This window comes from Botrytis deweyae (assembly GCF_014898535.1).
Source record: "Botrytis deweyae strain B1 chromosome Unknown BDEW_021, whole genome shotgun sequence".
Lineage (NCBI taxonomy): Eukaryota > Fungi > Ascomycota > Leotiomycetes > Helotiales > Sclerotiniaceae > Botrytis > Botrytis deweyae.
Window position 1 is genome coordinate 658,141 of NW_024066228.1, and position 16,845 is coordinate 674,985.

Below are 16,845 nucleotides of genomic sequence, written 5' to 3' on the forward strand. Positions count from 1 at the left end.
GTTTCAAACCGCCAATGGATCCTCTGAAGAGAGGTTTGTTGCATTTTTATTGAGGTAATTCAATGGGGGACTACAGTGCAATACAAAGAGTAGATGCGATCATTTGATTTGATTTGAGCATAGGAACTTTCAGCATTTCCTACGCATCCTTCAACGGAATCATGAAGGTATAAGAGTCGTCGCCTTTCACTTAGATTTCCGGCTTCATAAAAAAAGCTCAAAACATATATGCGTCAACTATTCCTCAATTATAGACACGATTGCCATGCTAATTCATGTACTTTGACATCTAATCAAAGTCGATTGGCTGACCTGACTTCAAAACACTTCGCTTAATTAACCCCTCTACGGCTAACCGAGGCCTTGCCGTTATAGCCCAGGGTTCAACACTTATTCCGGTAGAGTGGGCTCTAACCAAGATGATTACCCGCCTCCCGTGGTCCCGATCAAGATTCCATACGAATTTTGGCAAAGGCAACAACTCTATGGTGTTGCTACAAGTGTGATTGCAACTCAGTCTGTGGGAAGCAATGTGACTATCATTTGTGGATTGTTCTCCCATCACAACGGTCCTGATGAAGTTTCGCCTGATTAGACTCAATCAGCTAAAAAGTATCATTTTACCATCATCATAACTTTGGAAGTCACGAGCGTATCGAATACTAGGGCATCGAAAGCCACCAAATTCTCATGGAATATCCCGAATCTGGTCCTGATCCACGAATGCATGGAAAGCATCAATAGCTATTTTTACAGGCCTTGGCGACCTTTGCTGAACTTCACCATCAAAATTTCAAATCCATTTGTTAATGTGAAATTCTTGGCGGGGTTAACGTTGTCATCGAACGTTGACCGGGTATCTCTGTTACTAACAGAGAGGATGAAAATACTGAGTTTGTATTACATTGATTTTGCGAGGTGGATACTGATAGAATGAATGCGGAGATATCCAATGCTTAAGTCAACGTCTAGAAATGATCGGACTTGAGGCATCATTGCAGTTTGGCATTAGCCCTTTCAATGTGTATCTTGTCTCTGCAACTCGGATTTGAATTAAACTATTGATAATTAAAAATATTACAGTCCAACTTCTGCTGCTTTTTTATGAGTGGGTAACGATAAGCTGTGAAAGCTTTTCATCTCAATTCTACAATGGTATTTTTAATACGTAGACGTATGTAGATATTGAAGCTCGGCTGATTCGATCTTATTTTGAGATTGATAGTTAGCTTTAAGCTATACATGAGTGATAGTATCCTCAACGCGGTACCAATGTTAGATCTTGTTCTCTCGATTTATAGTGTATGTATCTGAGAATTTGATGTTTTCTGCCTCTACAATTTTCTGAGTCTACTATGCTACTATCTTAAGGAATGAGCCCCCCCTTAATCTCGAATTCGCTTCATGCCATGTCTTCGTCTCTGCTTAGGATGACCACCGAGCCACCTACTCTAATGTGATGATTCAATTTGCGATTGCTGGGTATTCCGTGGAAATTTACTTTACTAAAACACTTTTCATACAAAGATTATAGGCGACTAGAATTATCAACACGTAGGATGCTCCATCGCATTTCTTGATCTATCTTTTTACGAACCAAGAAGCCTACCTAGTAAGTAATAAAACTGAAGAGAGGGCTTCCCCTAAAAAGACTCAAGTTTTTCTGAATTAGTCAAATAAAAAACCTCTTTCGACCTGATATTGGATCTGGAATATGTAATGAATATCTCGATTTATAATTTTCATTGTATTGACCGTCCACAACTTGTCGTCATCAATGTCATCATGGAATAGTATTACATAATCACATACCGATATTTAGCCGCCCTCCCACCTTCTCATGAAAACTCACCTAATTATCTATTGTACTATTCACCACCGATAATTCTCCAAAAATAGATAAACACACGATCATTGAATTGCAAAATAAACAGTGCGAAACGCTACTTAAACATCTATTTCCTCGTTTGCAAATACTTTACAAAGAACTCAACAACTTTACTTTCTTCCACTTACCCCACCAGTTCATACCCAACATGGATGAATTCGCGCAATCAAGAGGAGACGATGATCTTTTCGCCGACGAGTTTGAACCTGCATCTGAGCCTACAGTCATAGAAGAGGCACCAATTCAATCCGTTTCCAAACTTTCACCAACTGCGGAAGCATATGTACATAGTAATGGCGCACAATCCTTACCTACTGGACCTTCAAATAACAGCCATCATAACAACAACAAAAACCAAAGGGAACGAGGCGCGGATAGAAGACGAGGCGGAAGAGGTCGAGGTGGTGCGCCGAATAATGGTTTGAAATCATCGAGGTATGCGACTCAAGAACCAGAGCCTGTCGCCATTCGGCCTCAATCTGTCGAAGCCACAACAGAACAACTCCCAGTTGCTGCGCCTTCGAACTCTCCTCCTCTACAATCTCCTACTGAAGCGCAACCACAAACTCAACAAAAGCCCATACCTTCTGTTCGTGGCGATCGTTCTTTAACCGGCGGTCCATCGCACAAGAAGTTGACCGAAGAAGAATTGACAGCGAAGCTCGAGCGAATGAAGATAATAAATGCAGAAAAGGCAGAATCTTTCCGAAAGAGTGAGAAAGATAGGGAAGGTTATGCTGCAAAGGAGAAAGAAGAGAAGCGCAAGAGGAAAGAGGAAATCGAGAGGGGTAAAGTAATGGAAGGCGAGAGAATGAAGAATAGAGAGAGAAAGTTGAAGGCTATGGGTGGTAGGGAATGGGATGAGGGCAAGGATGAAAAAGAGTTCGAGGATAATAAGGGAAGGAGTTCCCAATATGTTAGGGGTGGTCATGGTGGAGTTATTGGAGGGAGAGGTGGTTTGGCTAGTAGTAGGTTTAACGATACCCCAGAAGATGATATGTCTTCGTATATTTATGATGAGAATAGAGGACGGGGAAATGGACGTGGAAGAGGAAGAGGTAGGGGTAATGGTAGGGGTGGAAGAGGTGGTTCAGCACAGCAAATTCAAACTGTACCCGCGCCAGAGGATTTCCCATCATTACCACCAACCTCAGCATCCAAAAATGCGACATCAGGTGTCATTTCTCCATTGGTGGGAGCTGGCGATTGGGCTGATGAAATGGCCACCCCTATTGAACAAGAGAAGAAACTCGAAGTTTAGATCACAGCGTAATTTGGGTTGATGGAAAGCGTATTGTGGTGAGGGCGGTTAAATTTGGATTGGAAAGAAAATCGAAGTCAGGCGTTACACATTAGCTCGTCTTGGGAAAGGCTTTGAGCAGCGAATTTTGGTCATCGTGTTGGATACCACAACAGCAAGCGAAATGAATTTTTACCAATTTTGAACCCGAACTTCAATTGTCTTTAAAACTCCGCATCATGTAAGTATTTAATTCCATTACTAATATGTGAGACGTTGTTTTTCCATTTCATCCAGTGCCGAAACACCTAGCACACAACCCTTGTGTACGTTGAAAGATCTGTCGGATTTTTTGGCATACGTGGACTATCCTACTTCAATATAATATAGTTACATGGATTCACAACTCTTATGGCCTATTGATAGGACTATGGCCGAGACCAGATTATTATGATGTTGGGGTATGGAAAGAATAAAAGAACAGAGAGCGAAACATACTAACACGAATTGTGGAGGCTTGGCTAGAGAAATCAGGTGAATTCAGCAAAAGATGAAAATTTGCTGTAATCAAAGAGTTGCAAATGTACAAGAGTGAGAGCGGAAGCGGCAGAGCTTTGATATGTTGATGAATGATTTTCGATCGTCATCCGTAATATCAATACAGACTTCTCTCAATTATGTTGGACATTGAGAGGGTTTGTAGTATCATGTGGTTTTGCGATTGTGTGGCTTGAACAAAAATGCTTCAAGGTGCAATTGGAAGTGCTCATGGAACTTATCAACAAAGCACTTGGGGAAATTGTGGTTGGAGATGACCAGCAAATGAAGCGTAAGTCCTCACTGTTCTCTATCTTCTTCCAGACTTTGCGCATACCGGTTAACTTTATTAAAAGGTATCTGGCTATGGCTGCCTACTAGACGATATAAACTATCTAGTAAACCTAGGAACAAAAGAGCATTGATTGGTCGAGACCGATGTTCTAAATGTGAAAAATAACTCGCTCTTTGATCGCAGTTCGTTTTTGTTTTCTTCACGTGAGGCACAGTGAATAGCAGCATTTCTTCGCGCAGTGAAAAAATCGCAAGTTTAAAGAGTTTTTTAAGCACGAAATCTTTACTCCTCGCATATCTTTCTGTAGTTGATTTTTTCGTCAGCGCAGAGAGAAAAGGCGCAAATAAAGTGGATAAGCTCAACATCATGGATGGACTTGGTGATTTGGCTGATTTCGATCCCATGGATGGATTGGATGACATGAATGAATATGACTCCGACAATATGGACATCATGGGCATTCGGGCCAAGTACAACAACATTGCTGGATTCGATATCATGGCTGAATCTGACTTGGATGAGTTCGAAGACATGGATGTCTCCGATCGTATGGAAGTATCTGAGTGTGGATCTGACACCACGGAGGAATCTGATGATGATGAATCCTCTGCAGGCCACCCCTCTACTCACAGGAAGGTCACTGGTATGGACGAAATCAATGAACTGATCAATGATCTTGAAGCCGATGGAATAGAGGCGCAAGAAGAAATAACTTCTTTGGTGAGTTGGCACACTGCCTTTTGAATGGCAACCAAAATTACTTGACTTACATGTCGCTAGATTGTTTTCTTCGATACTATTGACCTGAGAGAGAAGAGTCCACGAGGAGACAAGATCGCCGAGCTCTTGCAACTGTAAGAAATTCTACCTCCCTTCTCATCAATCCTCAATTTAAGAATGAAAATAATCGTTTTATTACTGACTTGTTCATTATTCAGAACCCCAAAAGTTTGCGATCTCACATTAAAGTTTGTAAGTGTTGTTGCATCCATGATTTTTACTTGAAAGTAACGCTCGACTCCAGTCATGTTACCTCGATAGCCCTGATAACTGCTTTGGTGAGAAGCTTATGTCCGCTTTATGCTCTTTGGATATTGAAACATTTGCCCATCGTGCAATGAACCCAACACTTCCCACCAATTTGAGACTTGGCAGAAACAAATCACCACGAACTGACTTTGGTCAACGAAATTTGTTAAAATTAGTGGCATATTGGCCCAACCTCCATACTGTTAGTGCCAATTCATTGATAGCGTCTACTGAAACTAACTTTCTAGTTACATATTGAAGGAGATACAAATGGTCCACCCTATGGTGAAGAGTTACCCCCCGTAACTTGTGCTATCAGGTTCGTTACATTCGAGAATTTGACCGGCAACTACGGTTTCATATCTCGCATATTTGCTGGGTCTGCGCAAAGTCTTGTGGGGTTTGAGGCTTGGACTCTCAGTATTGATGAACACTTTCAACCGGTATGCGCCTAATTTACCCTCCCTTGTTGGTATACTACTAACCTCTACCCTCAGCTGGACCCTCTTCTCCGACCAATTCTCCCTTCTATTCAATCACTCGACATTTCAGGTTACAATCATCCTTCAGACAGATTCCTCAGACACGAACTTCCAAGTGCGCATCATCTCTGTAACCTCAGACTGAGAGGACACAATAAAAGACTCAACAAGGTGATGAGAGCAATTTTTCAGAAGTTAATGAAAACAAGAGAATGGAGGCGTACATCGCTACGAAAGATCATGTCTCACAAACATAAGAAACGTAAGCTGAAGAGTCAAATTAAGACGTTTCAGCGGCAACTGTTGAATTACAAAGATGCAGATGGGATCAACACACAAGAATTGCTTATAAAGAACAAGCTACAAAAGAAACAAAGAAAATTGTTGGCTTGGGAAGATTAAGCAGACTGGGCTCATGTTGTGTTTGACTGCACGTCAAAGATAAACGGTTGATCTCGCACATTCCATTCAGCGAAAACACCAGTCAACCACACGACTGTAGCGTTCTCAGCTGAATATGTGTATATTCATTTATGACAAGAAATGCATGTTTAATAATGACGAAGATATTCTCGAAAAATGTATTCATTTTATATGTGACGGTATCTGCAATTGTTTCATAAACACAGCTCGGGGAGTATGTCTATAATGCGTGGAGTATGTCGGTGTTAAAAGCCTATACGCGTACTTGGTGAAAGTGGACCTGGCGAGCCTGGCCTGGGTGACTATGGTACATATATGATTGATAGACCCATCCCGATTGATTGGAATGAATCCGAGTGGGTACTCCGTAGCCTTATACATATAAAAGAACAATGGATCCTTACGAAGTAGATGAGTAGAGTGAGATGTTATTTTCACAGATGAACGCGAGCTCGGCGGGGTTCAGGATGGTGCTTGAGCGTGGATCCACTAAGACATTCAGAGGTCCAGGGGCTGAGAGGACTTGGAGGGGTACAATAAGCGATTTTTGGGGGATGTCATGGATCTACCAATTCTTATCCGCGTATTCATTTCCACTACCGACATTTCACCACATGTCCATGTCAGGGTGAGGATAAGATGTTCTATGGACGGCATATGGAATTGGATGCCAAGGGAACCTCTATACCCTAATGAGATTGGTGCTGACACATACACAATGATTGAAGACTAATTAACACGCAGAACGGTGTGATCGTGGCACAGCCAATTCGAAGCTAGAGAACTCTAAATCCCAGAATGAGATGATGGCAAACGTTATATTTCAGCCATCTTTCAATCTCCTCGAAATTTTTATTATATCGATACAATGAGAGGTCAATTATACACAATTAGATCATCAAAAATTTAGATAATTTTCGAGTGGTCGAATCTTTAGTTCGGACGAGTTTCTCATCAATTGTTCTTCACTCACAACCGTCACCATGGATATGAACGAGCGACGATCGAGCATTTCTGGGCGCATTCGCAATACCTCCATCTCATTAGCAGATGCAGCTTTAAATTTTAATCCTCAATTGGGGATGTGGGCAGCAACCGGCACCGCCATAGCCTATGCTCCAACGTTGGAAGAACTCCGCGAGCCCATTTCCGGAGGCGCAAATATCGAATTCAATGAACATGGTCATTCTAAGCGTACCGTCACGACAGACTTAAATGGTGAACCAGTCCTCGCAAAAGCTTCATCACGTACACAAACCCGTCGATTAAGTAATGCCCAAGTTTTAAATCCTGTACCAGTGGTGGGCCATGGGAATTTCAATACCGCACTCGAAACTGAACCTAAATTTGCGAAACCTTCATTAAAGACTCGAACAACAGTCATTGAAGAAGAACGACATGGTTGGGGTCCGGCCATTAAACATGGTATTGCTGCATTTTGGAAATTCGCAACAACGCCTACTGGTTTCTTGATGACGATATATGGATTGAATATTGTGGCATGGGGAGCTATGCTTTTCTTCTTACTGCTAGATGCCGCTCCAGCAATGGATCATCCCGATAAAGATTCCAATGATTCACCTAGGAAGAAATGGTTGGAAATTGATTCACAGATTTTAAATGCTTTATTTTGCGTCACTGGATTTGGCTTGGCGCCCTGGCGATTTAGAGATTTATGGAATTTGTTGCAGGTGAGATTTGGGAAGAATAAGAAAGCAACGAAGAGGTTGGCAAAGCAAAATGAAAGTTGGTTTAGACCAGGGGCTTGGTATACAAATTCGCTAAGGGATGAAAATGAAGAGAATGGTGTTTCTATTCCAGCCACTTTTACCGGGGAAGTCGCACCTCCTACTAGCTTATGGAAACTTAGCTTTGTGGTTTGGATGATGGTTTTGAATACTTTATTTCAAGGAGTATTGGCTGGGTTCATGTGGGGATATAACAGAATCAATCGACCTTCATGGGCGACTGGTACATTTATTGCCTGTGGGTGCGCTGTTAGCTTATTCGCAGGAATCATGATGTGGTGGGAGGGGAGGAAGGTCAAGAAGATTGAAGGCCCAGTAATCAAGGTTATCGAACCGGATGAGAAAGATACAGAGTTGGTGGATCACTCAAATAAATAAATGGCCTTCGACTAGTTCTAATACATCGATTTCTCTATTTCTATGGCTCTATAACTCTATAAGTCATTGGTGTGGAAGTTTCCAAGCCACCAATGCTGTTCTCTTCTATGTAAGTCATGACAGTCATGAACCGTTCAGAAACTGTAACGAAAGTTCCATAGTCCACTGCGCTTTACCCAGATTAATTCCTCCAATTCAACCTCCAATTATTCCAAACTCACGATGTCTTTTTATTTGCTGTGCCCTCGCTTCATACTTCATGTAATTCAAATCGCTCCTGAAAGTTTGATACCAAAATTCCATCCTTTATAAATCTCCTCATGAGCGATGATCATAAAACTCTATTCATCAAGGCTCATCAACTTTCTCCAACTTTGAGGCATAGCATCAAAATCCACATTAATATGTGGACGTTGCTTTCCAATCCTCATCTGCAATCTTCCTTGCTTTCCTACAGCCTCATCCTCCTCTGGCCAATACCTAACCAAATCATATATATCCGCATTATGAAATTGTATTATGTCCTTATCTTGCAATGTTTCGACGTGAATGTTCTCCTCATTATTACTTTGCATATATGGATATCCCACCAATTGCCATGCCATATGCAAAAATCCAATATCATACTCAACTTTGCGCTTTAAGCTTGAGAGTTCGAACCAGGGAAATTCCAGCAGATACTTACGGCGAAGTGCAATACGGGCTCGTTTATAAAGACCATCCGTGATCCATGACCCTTCAATGTAATCATTTGGATCCGCAGAGATGACTGGCTTATCGTTGGACTGATAAGCTGTTACATCCCAGTCACCTGAACATGCTGCGAACGACAATCCATTAGGACAATAGAATTGTTGAATATGTTGATCAAGTAACCATCCTCCATTTCTCCAACGGCATTGTTGAGCTAGTAATTGACAATCCTTTTGTGCTTTCATACGTACAGAGTTCTGTGCGCCACCATTTAAAAGCCAAGGCCAGCTGTACATATACCAACCATGGATTTCACTGCAAACTTTTTTGAATTGCATATCGTGGAATGTAACATGGAGAGAGTGAGATCCGTATTCGAGAGGGTAAATATCTCCACTTGCTAATATTCGAGGTAGCTGAATGGCCGGTCTTATGATGTATGGCGTTGTCTTCGTTGGCTTTGGAGAGGAAGCTATGGAGGGAGCGGTAACTCTGTTGGTAACATTGGGTGCGAAACGAGCTGTGAGAATGGTATAGCATATTCCACTTGTAAAATCTCTTAATTTTTGAATCCCGAAAGCATTGTGGACTTTTTCGATGACAGCCTTCCCGGAGCAACGACGTATTGGCATGACACTAGACACAGTTGGCAAATGAGAAGTATTGAATACATCCTGGTTGGGTGGAGGTAAAAGGATGTAGTACCGAAGATTTTGCTTATCGTCGATTAGGATATGTAGATCAAGAGAGAATGGTCGAATTTCTGGGAGTGAGGGATGATGCCACGGTGATGTTTGAGGAACTCTATACTTGGTCGCGCGATTCTCCGTCGATGAGTTGCATATGGTGATCTCAATATCTTGTGGAGCTGATGAAGAATGGATACCATGAAACGGTGGCATATTTGAATTGGTGTAATATATTGACTTTCTCGTGTTGTAATGTAGGCGCAAGCAATTTCGAAATAGATATATAGCGTGTCGAGAAATTTCTAATGATCCAATTGATATTTGATGATAACATACTTTCTGAGACCTTGAGGTTATAGAATACCTTCAAGTTCCCCTCCTGAAGCTTCTTGGAAGGAATTTTCAATCGGAAAGGTTGAAAAAGCTATTGCAAGTGACCAGCGACCACAACGTAAGAAGGGTGAAATATAGTCGTTGTATGTAAATAGGTAGTGAGATTGAATCTAAGAAGGTACAAAATTCCCTTTGATAGAAGATATCTTTATGCCAACCTTTGCATTTACCAAAGATCTTAGAAAGTTAAGAGCTTACCAGAACAATAGCTGATAATGAGGTGAAGCCTGAACTTGTGCGAATGATCATAGTAATGATAACAACCTTATTATTAACAATTTCTTTTATGTGGATTCAACCCTCTGACTCTCGGGATGGTGAATTCACGAATAGGATTAGGGTGAAATATCGGATGTAATGGATCTTTAAAAGTACTGAGTTTGGCTCATGAATCTCAAATGATACATGAGATGCAAATAAGCAAGTGAATGTGTTGGGAAATAATTTAGAAAATCAACACATCTCAACAATAGGTTACATACACAAACGCTTCAAGTGAGTTCTGATACCTAATATAAAATCTTTAGACCCTTCCTGATATCCAAGGTACATCTGCCGCTGTTGCGATGAGTTCATGTGGTTAAAAAAAAAATCGAGTTACTTCACTTCAACAATGGAGCATTGCATTCGGAGAAGGGAAAAAATGAAAGGAATAGGGAACGAAAATGAGACCTGAATGTTGCCATGAGAGATGGAAAGAAATATGAAGCATTTATATAGCGATTTGACTTTCCTCCCTTCACCTAATCTTTTCCAAACCTGACCTTTGTACTTTTACTCAAAACCAAAACTGGCAGTGGCTTGACTTCCAAACATCCTCTTATAAACTCTCTATGATGTTTCTCAACGCTCTTTCCAAGCAAGTTTTCGTTGACACCTACATTTTTTACCTCTTTCCATGTCCCCCCAACACTTTTCCCACCTTTTACTCCTTTCCACTCTACTACCGTTGGGCATAATTAGGAAGACCCAGATATAACTTCCAATATTCCATGATTACCCAAACAAAATGTTGTTCCCCTCTTTAATTCGTGTGCATTCCAGATAGTCTTCTTACTACTGTCCACCTTTTCTTGCTTGAGCTTTGCAGAACAATTGGAAAGTAGTGATTCATTAATCTGTAGTGAGGTTTGTAAAACAGGATATCCTTTGGTCTTCGCTGTAAGGGAACAACAGCGTCCGAATCCATCTTGGTCGTGAAAATCGAGACATTCCTTTCCAACAACTACCATGGTTAATGATTCTTCAGAGTCCTCTAGAAATCCTGTCCATGTATGTTCGGATCGAAATAATGTAACGATCAATTCCTCAAAAAAATTGCAAGTATCCAAATCCACTGAGACTAAACTATTTGGTGGAGTTGGAAGTCCGGTTGCAATGTTATTTTGTACTGTTGATTGAATTCCGCCGCCAGTAGTACTATTTTTGAGCGAGTCGGGCTGCACAATAGAATCGTCATCATCTTCCCCATCTGAATCCCCCTCCGCATCAAAAGATTCAACCCAAAAAGCACTTAATTCTCGATTATCCTCATCAATGCCTGTCTCTTCTAGTGCATCCAAACACTTGGAAATTGCATCACCAATATTGGTCTGCCAATCTTTATGTGCTTTCCAAAATTTTCGAAATGACTTTGGACAACGTAATGCTTTGAGATATGAAGACTCGCAGACACCTTTATCCCATGTGAAGGAAATGGCACGAAGGTAATTGACCATAGTATCAGACGCGAGAATGTTTAACAATCGTCGACGACGAGCATTACGAGAACAGAGAGATACCTCAACTCCAGAGTAAGCTTCAAGATCAAGAGGATTTCGTAGACCATGTCGCCATCGCTCCACTAAGGCGTCCTTCATTGTATGCCCAATTCTCCGTTTATAAGTTACTTGACCTGATCCGGAGATAAATCCCATTGCACTTCCCTGTATTTGTATTGCATGTGAATCGACAAATCGTCTAGCACGAGAAGTATTAGGTGAGCGAAGAGCTTGTTGATCCGACAATCGACTTTTAATACGTAAGATGCGTTCGGGAGACTGAACACACTTTTTATTGACGATAAGACCATAATCACTGGGTGCGCCAATCAATAAGATGTCGGAAGATAAAAAGTGTTGTCTCGGTAACGATTCCTGGTTTGCATCAACTTCTTCCTCATTCCAAGTCTTGAATGGTATCCAATGACAAAAGACCTCTGAGTTCATAGGGACCAAATTGGTTTCATTATCGCCGTTTTGTGTTGTCCATGGAATGATAGCACCATTTCCGATATCATATTGCTTGATCTTATTTGTCAAAGAGCTTCTCATAATTTACCAAGACGGACCCCAAAGATCTGTTAGAGCCTCAATGGTTGATGATAGAAACAAACGTGTCTTATGATCAGGATGGCCATGATTGAAGGGATGGAAAACCCATGGCTGCTTCCCTCCTAAGAACCTGTCCATACACTGTAACTGTCTACGGCATATTTCGACACCCAATCCACCTAAATTTGAGATTCCAGAAGGACCTCCAAGTAGATTCAGAGCTCTATCATGATATTTAAACTTCTGTGGAATATGGAATGATGGTATATCCTTCCCCACCAACTCTGTATCGAAGGGTTGAATGTGAGCGCCAGCGTATGATAAAATTGCGAGTTCTATGACTTGAGTAGTAAGTTGCCAAACAAAGCCATCTGATGGTCGACAAGCCATATCAGACAATGTTAAGATCGACATTATAGTCAAGATCTCGAGGCATTTCTGGGTTAGATTTAACGAATCGTCAATTTCTTTTATTAGTCGATCGGCCTCTTCCGCGGGGAATCTGTTGTACGAAGAAGGAAGTGAAGTGAAATTGACCGATATTATACCCATGAACTCTTTAAAAAGTCCTAATAAATCTAATATAGTCTGTATATCTCAATCTGAATGACTCTCAAAACCCCAGCCCTCTGCTGATCTTGTACTAACAAGGAGATATTCTTTGCACAATAATCATTCTCTTGAAGTGCGGTAAGATTATTGCCAGCCGTGTGGGCCCTGTTATGACATACAAGCAGGTCCAAAAGAAGTTCGGAGTCGGAGTATTTAATGATATTCAAACAATAACCAGTCTGGTATTTATGGTAATTTGGTTCTGGAAGGCAAAGTAAAGCTTCATCCTGGGCTGGTCCAGTAGAATCGCCAGTTTTGTGGATAAAAAGTCCTGTATTGTTGAAAACTTGCTGTTCCAAATATTTCAACTTGTCAAAGTAGGCCTTTGGATTTGTTATTCGTTCTTCTGCTGAAGCAGATAGTTCTGGATCATCCGGAAGGTCGTCAGAATCGTAGTCCGTGTCGTTTGTGTCAGACTCAATATCACCAGAAGTAGTGATCGATGTATTTGGAGATGCTTCTAATGTTTCATTCGACGAATGGTTATCAGAAGAATTTGATACATTTTCGAAGATATCGGGCTTGGCTTGATCTACGGCAGAATATGAATGCACAATAGAATGAGCTCTCATGAGTTTGAGAAACCTCTGAACAATTAACACGATTCTCGCTTGCTTTGCCAAGATTGATCTAAACCGTTGAAAATTACTGAAGTGGTTGGTTTCGAGGTGTGAGGGGCTTTTTGGCTCAATGTGAACGCTTGGAGTTCCCAAAGAAGTGTCGGGCAACTCAATTCTAGAACACACCAAGAGGTTCAGGCGCAGAAGTTTAAAAGCCGAGCCTCCGCTGATGAACCTTTTGATGTGTTCTAGATTTGGAAAGTTTGAGTAATCAATATCGATCAAATCTTCAACTTCCATTGCAGCAGCATCTATTTTCTCCGGTTCGTCTCTTACCTGAGCGTCAGAAATCTTAGTGCCCAGACTCGATGCCAAGTATTGCTCAACAAACAATTTTGTATCGATTTGCTGGTCTAGATATGAAGCCATGGCGCGTGAGTCCGAGTCTCGATTAGGATTTGAAAAGTCAAAAAGCCTAGTTGCAAACCATGGTGCATGTCGTTCAAGGATATTGACGGCATCATTTTCCCGAGTATCAGTAACAGTTTTTCGGAGTTCAAGAATAAAAAACTGAAGTAATCGTCGGATATTCCGAATGAATCGTGGTTTGGAAATCTTGGAAGCAATGTTACAAAGACTCAACTGGAGCTCAGAATCGGTGTAGATAATTGTTAGAATCTCTTCTTTCGCTGCCTGGGGAAGGTCTTGAGTGATTGAGGCAGATCCCTGGGAGGGTAGACTTGAGCCTAATCCGCTATCTCGGTACGTCTGCACAGAAGCGAGTGACTTTGCATCCCAATGAAACAAATCGTGTTGATTGATATCCACTCCCGATGAATCCATATCGTTGTAGCTGTTTTTGAAGTTAGATGGCACTTCTAAGTCAGTTGCGAAGACAGAAGAGCCTGGTCTCCCCAAATGCTCCGTAATGATCTGATCATCGTGAGACCGAGTAGAGGCAGCGAAAATCTCAGCCTCCTGGTTATAATAGTGCCCCAACTGATGCAATGAATGATCTTTGTGGGGGAAAGTTTCCTCACCACGATGACTCTTTTGATACCGTTTGTCACTTTCGAAAGATTCCAGCGATCGAGCCTGAATGGCTTGCATTTCTTCGTTTTCAGAATCTATTACATCGACTGCGGCGATATTCACTGCTTCTTTCGCAACGATCTTGTTCTTTTCTGTGCTTCCGATCCCGTCTTCTGTCATATTTCTCCGCCGGCGTTTTCCCGTGGACTGGATGATACCACCATGGATATGTTCTTGGTGAGCTTTCAGATTGCCATATCTGGTAAATGTGGCTTTGCATTCATTCATACGACAATGCAGTCTGTCAGTTGTTTTGATGAGATGTTTTCCTTTGATATGGCGTATCAAGTTACCCATCTTCCACTCATCACCTCCGCTTGGCTCATAATCACAATATAAACATTTCGGGTGCCCGGCTGTAATTGAGTCGGCACTGGCTGAGCCATTAATCTCTATTTGATATCCATTGTTATCAGAAGAATGGGCCGACATGGAACCGTGGTCTACCGATGCAAGCGGATCAGCAGTCGCTTTGTTTAAGATCGTGTATTCTAAGTTTCTGGGCCTTGAAGATTCATCGGTCGCAGGCTCGACTATATATTGTGTAGAACTACACGGAACATTAGTCAAATCTTTACAGTAGTAATGCAATCTTACTCTTTCTCTCCAGAAATTCCAACGCGCAGATGTAACTTTTCATGTCTCGTGAGTTGAAAAGGATCATTGAATCTTTTGCTACATCCAGGATGACTACACGCTTGAGACTGAAATACTTCGGGAGTGGAACCCTGGCGTGGAAATGTATGGGGAGGTGTTTTATTACTTGTAGGCCCTGTGAGGTCATATATTTGGACAAGAGACTCAGGTTGGGGTTGCCCAAACGTTCCAGACAACGAGTTTGATGAAACTGGAATGCGGTTATAAATACAAAATGGTTCTTGTGATGGAGTGAAAAGATCAGGTAGGAGTTACTTACGACTTAGCATTTGTGAGTCTCTCCCCGAATCATCCTCAAGTAGTTGTTCTTTGATAGATGGCAACTTAGGGGTTGTATCTTCCAATCTATAGTCTCTTTCATTTGCTAAGGGATATGTACCGGTATCGCAACGCTAGAAGACATCAATTTGCATATCAAAGAAGGAAAGATAATCTGTAGAGCTACCTCGTTGTTTGCAGACATGCCGAATGCTGAGACGGCTATCATATGGTTTTCAGGCTTCCATCGCTCGTCCAAAGCTGGATATCCATTGCAGACCCGCCCGATTCTTTGACATTTTATGCAAGCTGGCTTTGTTTCATCGCACTTGACTCGTCTGGCTTTATTATCATACATTATTCATGATGTTCCGGAGTATTGATTTTGAATAGCATACTTGCAAGTGTTGCAGCCAGTTTTGACCTTTGCGTGACCGTGCTGATATGCCTTACAGGGCTTCTTGCTCTCTATACTCGTGAGTACATGACCGTTCAGGACAATTCCAGGACGAGCAACAGCAGGTCAACGAACCATGAGAGTCACCATCTTCATTATTTACATGCGCATACGCATTTCCACCATCAGAAAGGGACACTTCATCTCCCTCAAACTCCCTCTTGCCATTTTCAGGCATCGTGAGCGCTTGAACCAGAAGGCTAGTTAGCAGGTAGACACTTGTCGCACGTCTTTGTTGCTGAAGTGTAAACAATCGTATATTTACTCGAAGGACGAATTTTCGATCGCGGACTTGTTTTCAAAAACTTCAAAATTAGCAACCGTCGAAATCTAACTGCCAGCCTTGTTGCAACAATCAATTCCTGCGCTATTATACCACCAAGAATATGAGACATACCAAAAAGCTCAACAGCACCCGTTTCCACCCAGTCTCATCACTCCACAGCACTAAAAATATTGATAGAGAAAGAGCCAAACAAGATATTACAAAACGAGAGGATGTTCTCGAAGATAAATGATTGAAGGTGGGAAATATGATAATACTCAGCCTCAGCCTCAATCTACATGCATAATCTGTAGAAAGTTGTCAGCAAATGGCACGGGAATTAGCCTGGCCCCCAATTGAGAGGTATGGCTTGAACAGACAGCTATTGGCTGTACCTTGTCAGGTTGTATGCAGCAAAACTCGATGTGATATTGGAAAGGACAAGCAAGAATCAAGTGCTAAGCAGCAGAACCGAAATTTAATATGCAAATATGGAAATTCAAAGTGTAGAAACACTCCGGAACCTGAAGTCCTTATTCGCTGATGATGATCAAAATCAACAGAAATTGCTGTAGTAACTCATCCGCTGCCAGTGATGCACAACCCTCTTTTATGTGACCATCGCTTCCTTATGTATTCGACGAGAAATTCCCAAGAGACCCAGCGATACATATCACCTCAACATATGAGAAAAATAATACAGTTTGGGTGGTTAGGTATGCTGCCAAGCCCCGACAGACTTGGTAGAGTATACCGGTACGATCTTCACCTATTGAATAATTAGCACTTTGGTTTACATGCCAAAGAGCTGTGACAAGCAGCGCTGATAACTTGACC

At 41.7% G+C, this 16,845-nt stretch overlaps 6 protein-coding genes across 6 annotated transcripts; 3 read left to right on the top strand and 3 right to left on the bottom strand.

Moving 5' to 3' along the window:
• Positions 1-2,036: 2,036 nt before the first annotated feature.
• Positions 2,037-3,149, top strand: EAE98_008352 (uncharacterized protein; the record flags this gene model as incomplete). Its single annotated transcript, XM_038955975.1, has 1 exon — positions 2,037-3,149. One exon carries the CDS (start codon positions 2,037-2,039, stop codon positions 3,147-3,149), a length of 1,113 nt encoding a protein of 370 aa, XP_038807841.1.
• A 1,177-nt stretch (positions 3,150-4,326) lies between these two features.
• On the top strand, positions 4,327-5,873 carry EAE98_008353 (uncharacterized protein; the record flags this gene model as incomplete). The annotated part of the gene is made up of 6 exons (XM_038955976.1): positions 4,327-4,680; positions 4,741-4,814; positions 4,899-4,932; positions 4,985-5,191; positions 5,238-5,432; positions 5,487-5,873. The coding sequence occupies 6 exons, from the start codon at positions 4,327-4,329 to the stop codon at positions 5,871-5,873; spliced, it is 1,251 nt and encodes a 416-aa protein (XP_038807842.1).
• Positions 5,874-6,877: 1,004 nt separating this feature from the next.
• On the top strand, positions 6,878-8,020 carry EAE98_008354 (uncharacterized protein; the record flags this gene model as incomplete). The annotated part of the gene is made up of 1 exon (XM_038955977.1): positions 6,878-8,020. One exon carries the CDS (start codon positions 6,878-6,880, stop codon positions 8,018-8,020), a length of 1,143 nt encoding a protein of 380 aa, XP_038807843.1.
• A 341-nt stretch (positions 8,021-8,361) lies between these two features.
• Positions 8,362-9,615, bottom strand: EAE98_008355 (uncharacterized protein; the record flags this gene model as incomplete). The annotated part of the gene is made up of 1 exon (XM_038955978.1): positions 8,362-9,615. One exon carries the CDS (start codon positions 9,613-9,615, stop codon positions 8,362-8,364), a length of 1,254 nt encoding a protein of 417 aa, XP_038807844.1.
• A 1,139-nt stretch (positions 9,616-10,754) lies between these two features.
• On the bottom strand, positions 10,755-12,107 carry EAE98_008356 (uncharacterized protein; the record flags this gene model as incomplete). The annotated part of the gene is made up of 1 exon (XM_038955979.1): positions 10,755-12,107. One exon carries the CDS (start codon positions 12,105-12,107, stop codon positions 10,755-10,757), a length of 1,353 nt encoding a protein of 450 aa, XP_038807845.1.
• Positions 12,108-12,685: 578 nt separating this feature from the next.
• Positions 12,686-15,921, bottom strand: EAE98_008357 (uncharacterized protein; the record flags this gene model as incomplete). Its single annotated transcript, XM_038955980.1, has 6 exons — positions 12,686-14,921; positions 14,969-15,218; positions 15,288-15,420; positions 15,474-15,624; positions 15,685-15,754; positions 15,819-15,921. 6 exons carry the CDS (start codon positions 15,919-15,921, stop codon positions 12,686-12,688), a joined length of 2,943 nt encoding a protein of 980 aa, XP_038807846.1.
• Between the last annotated feature and the right edge of the window lie 924 nt (positions 15,922-16,845).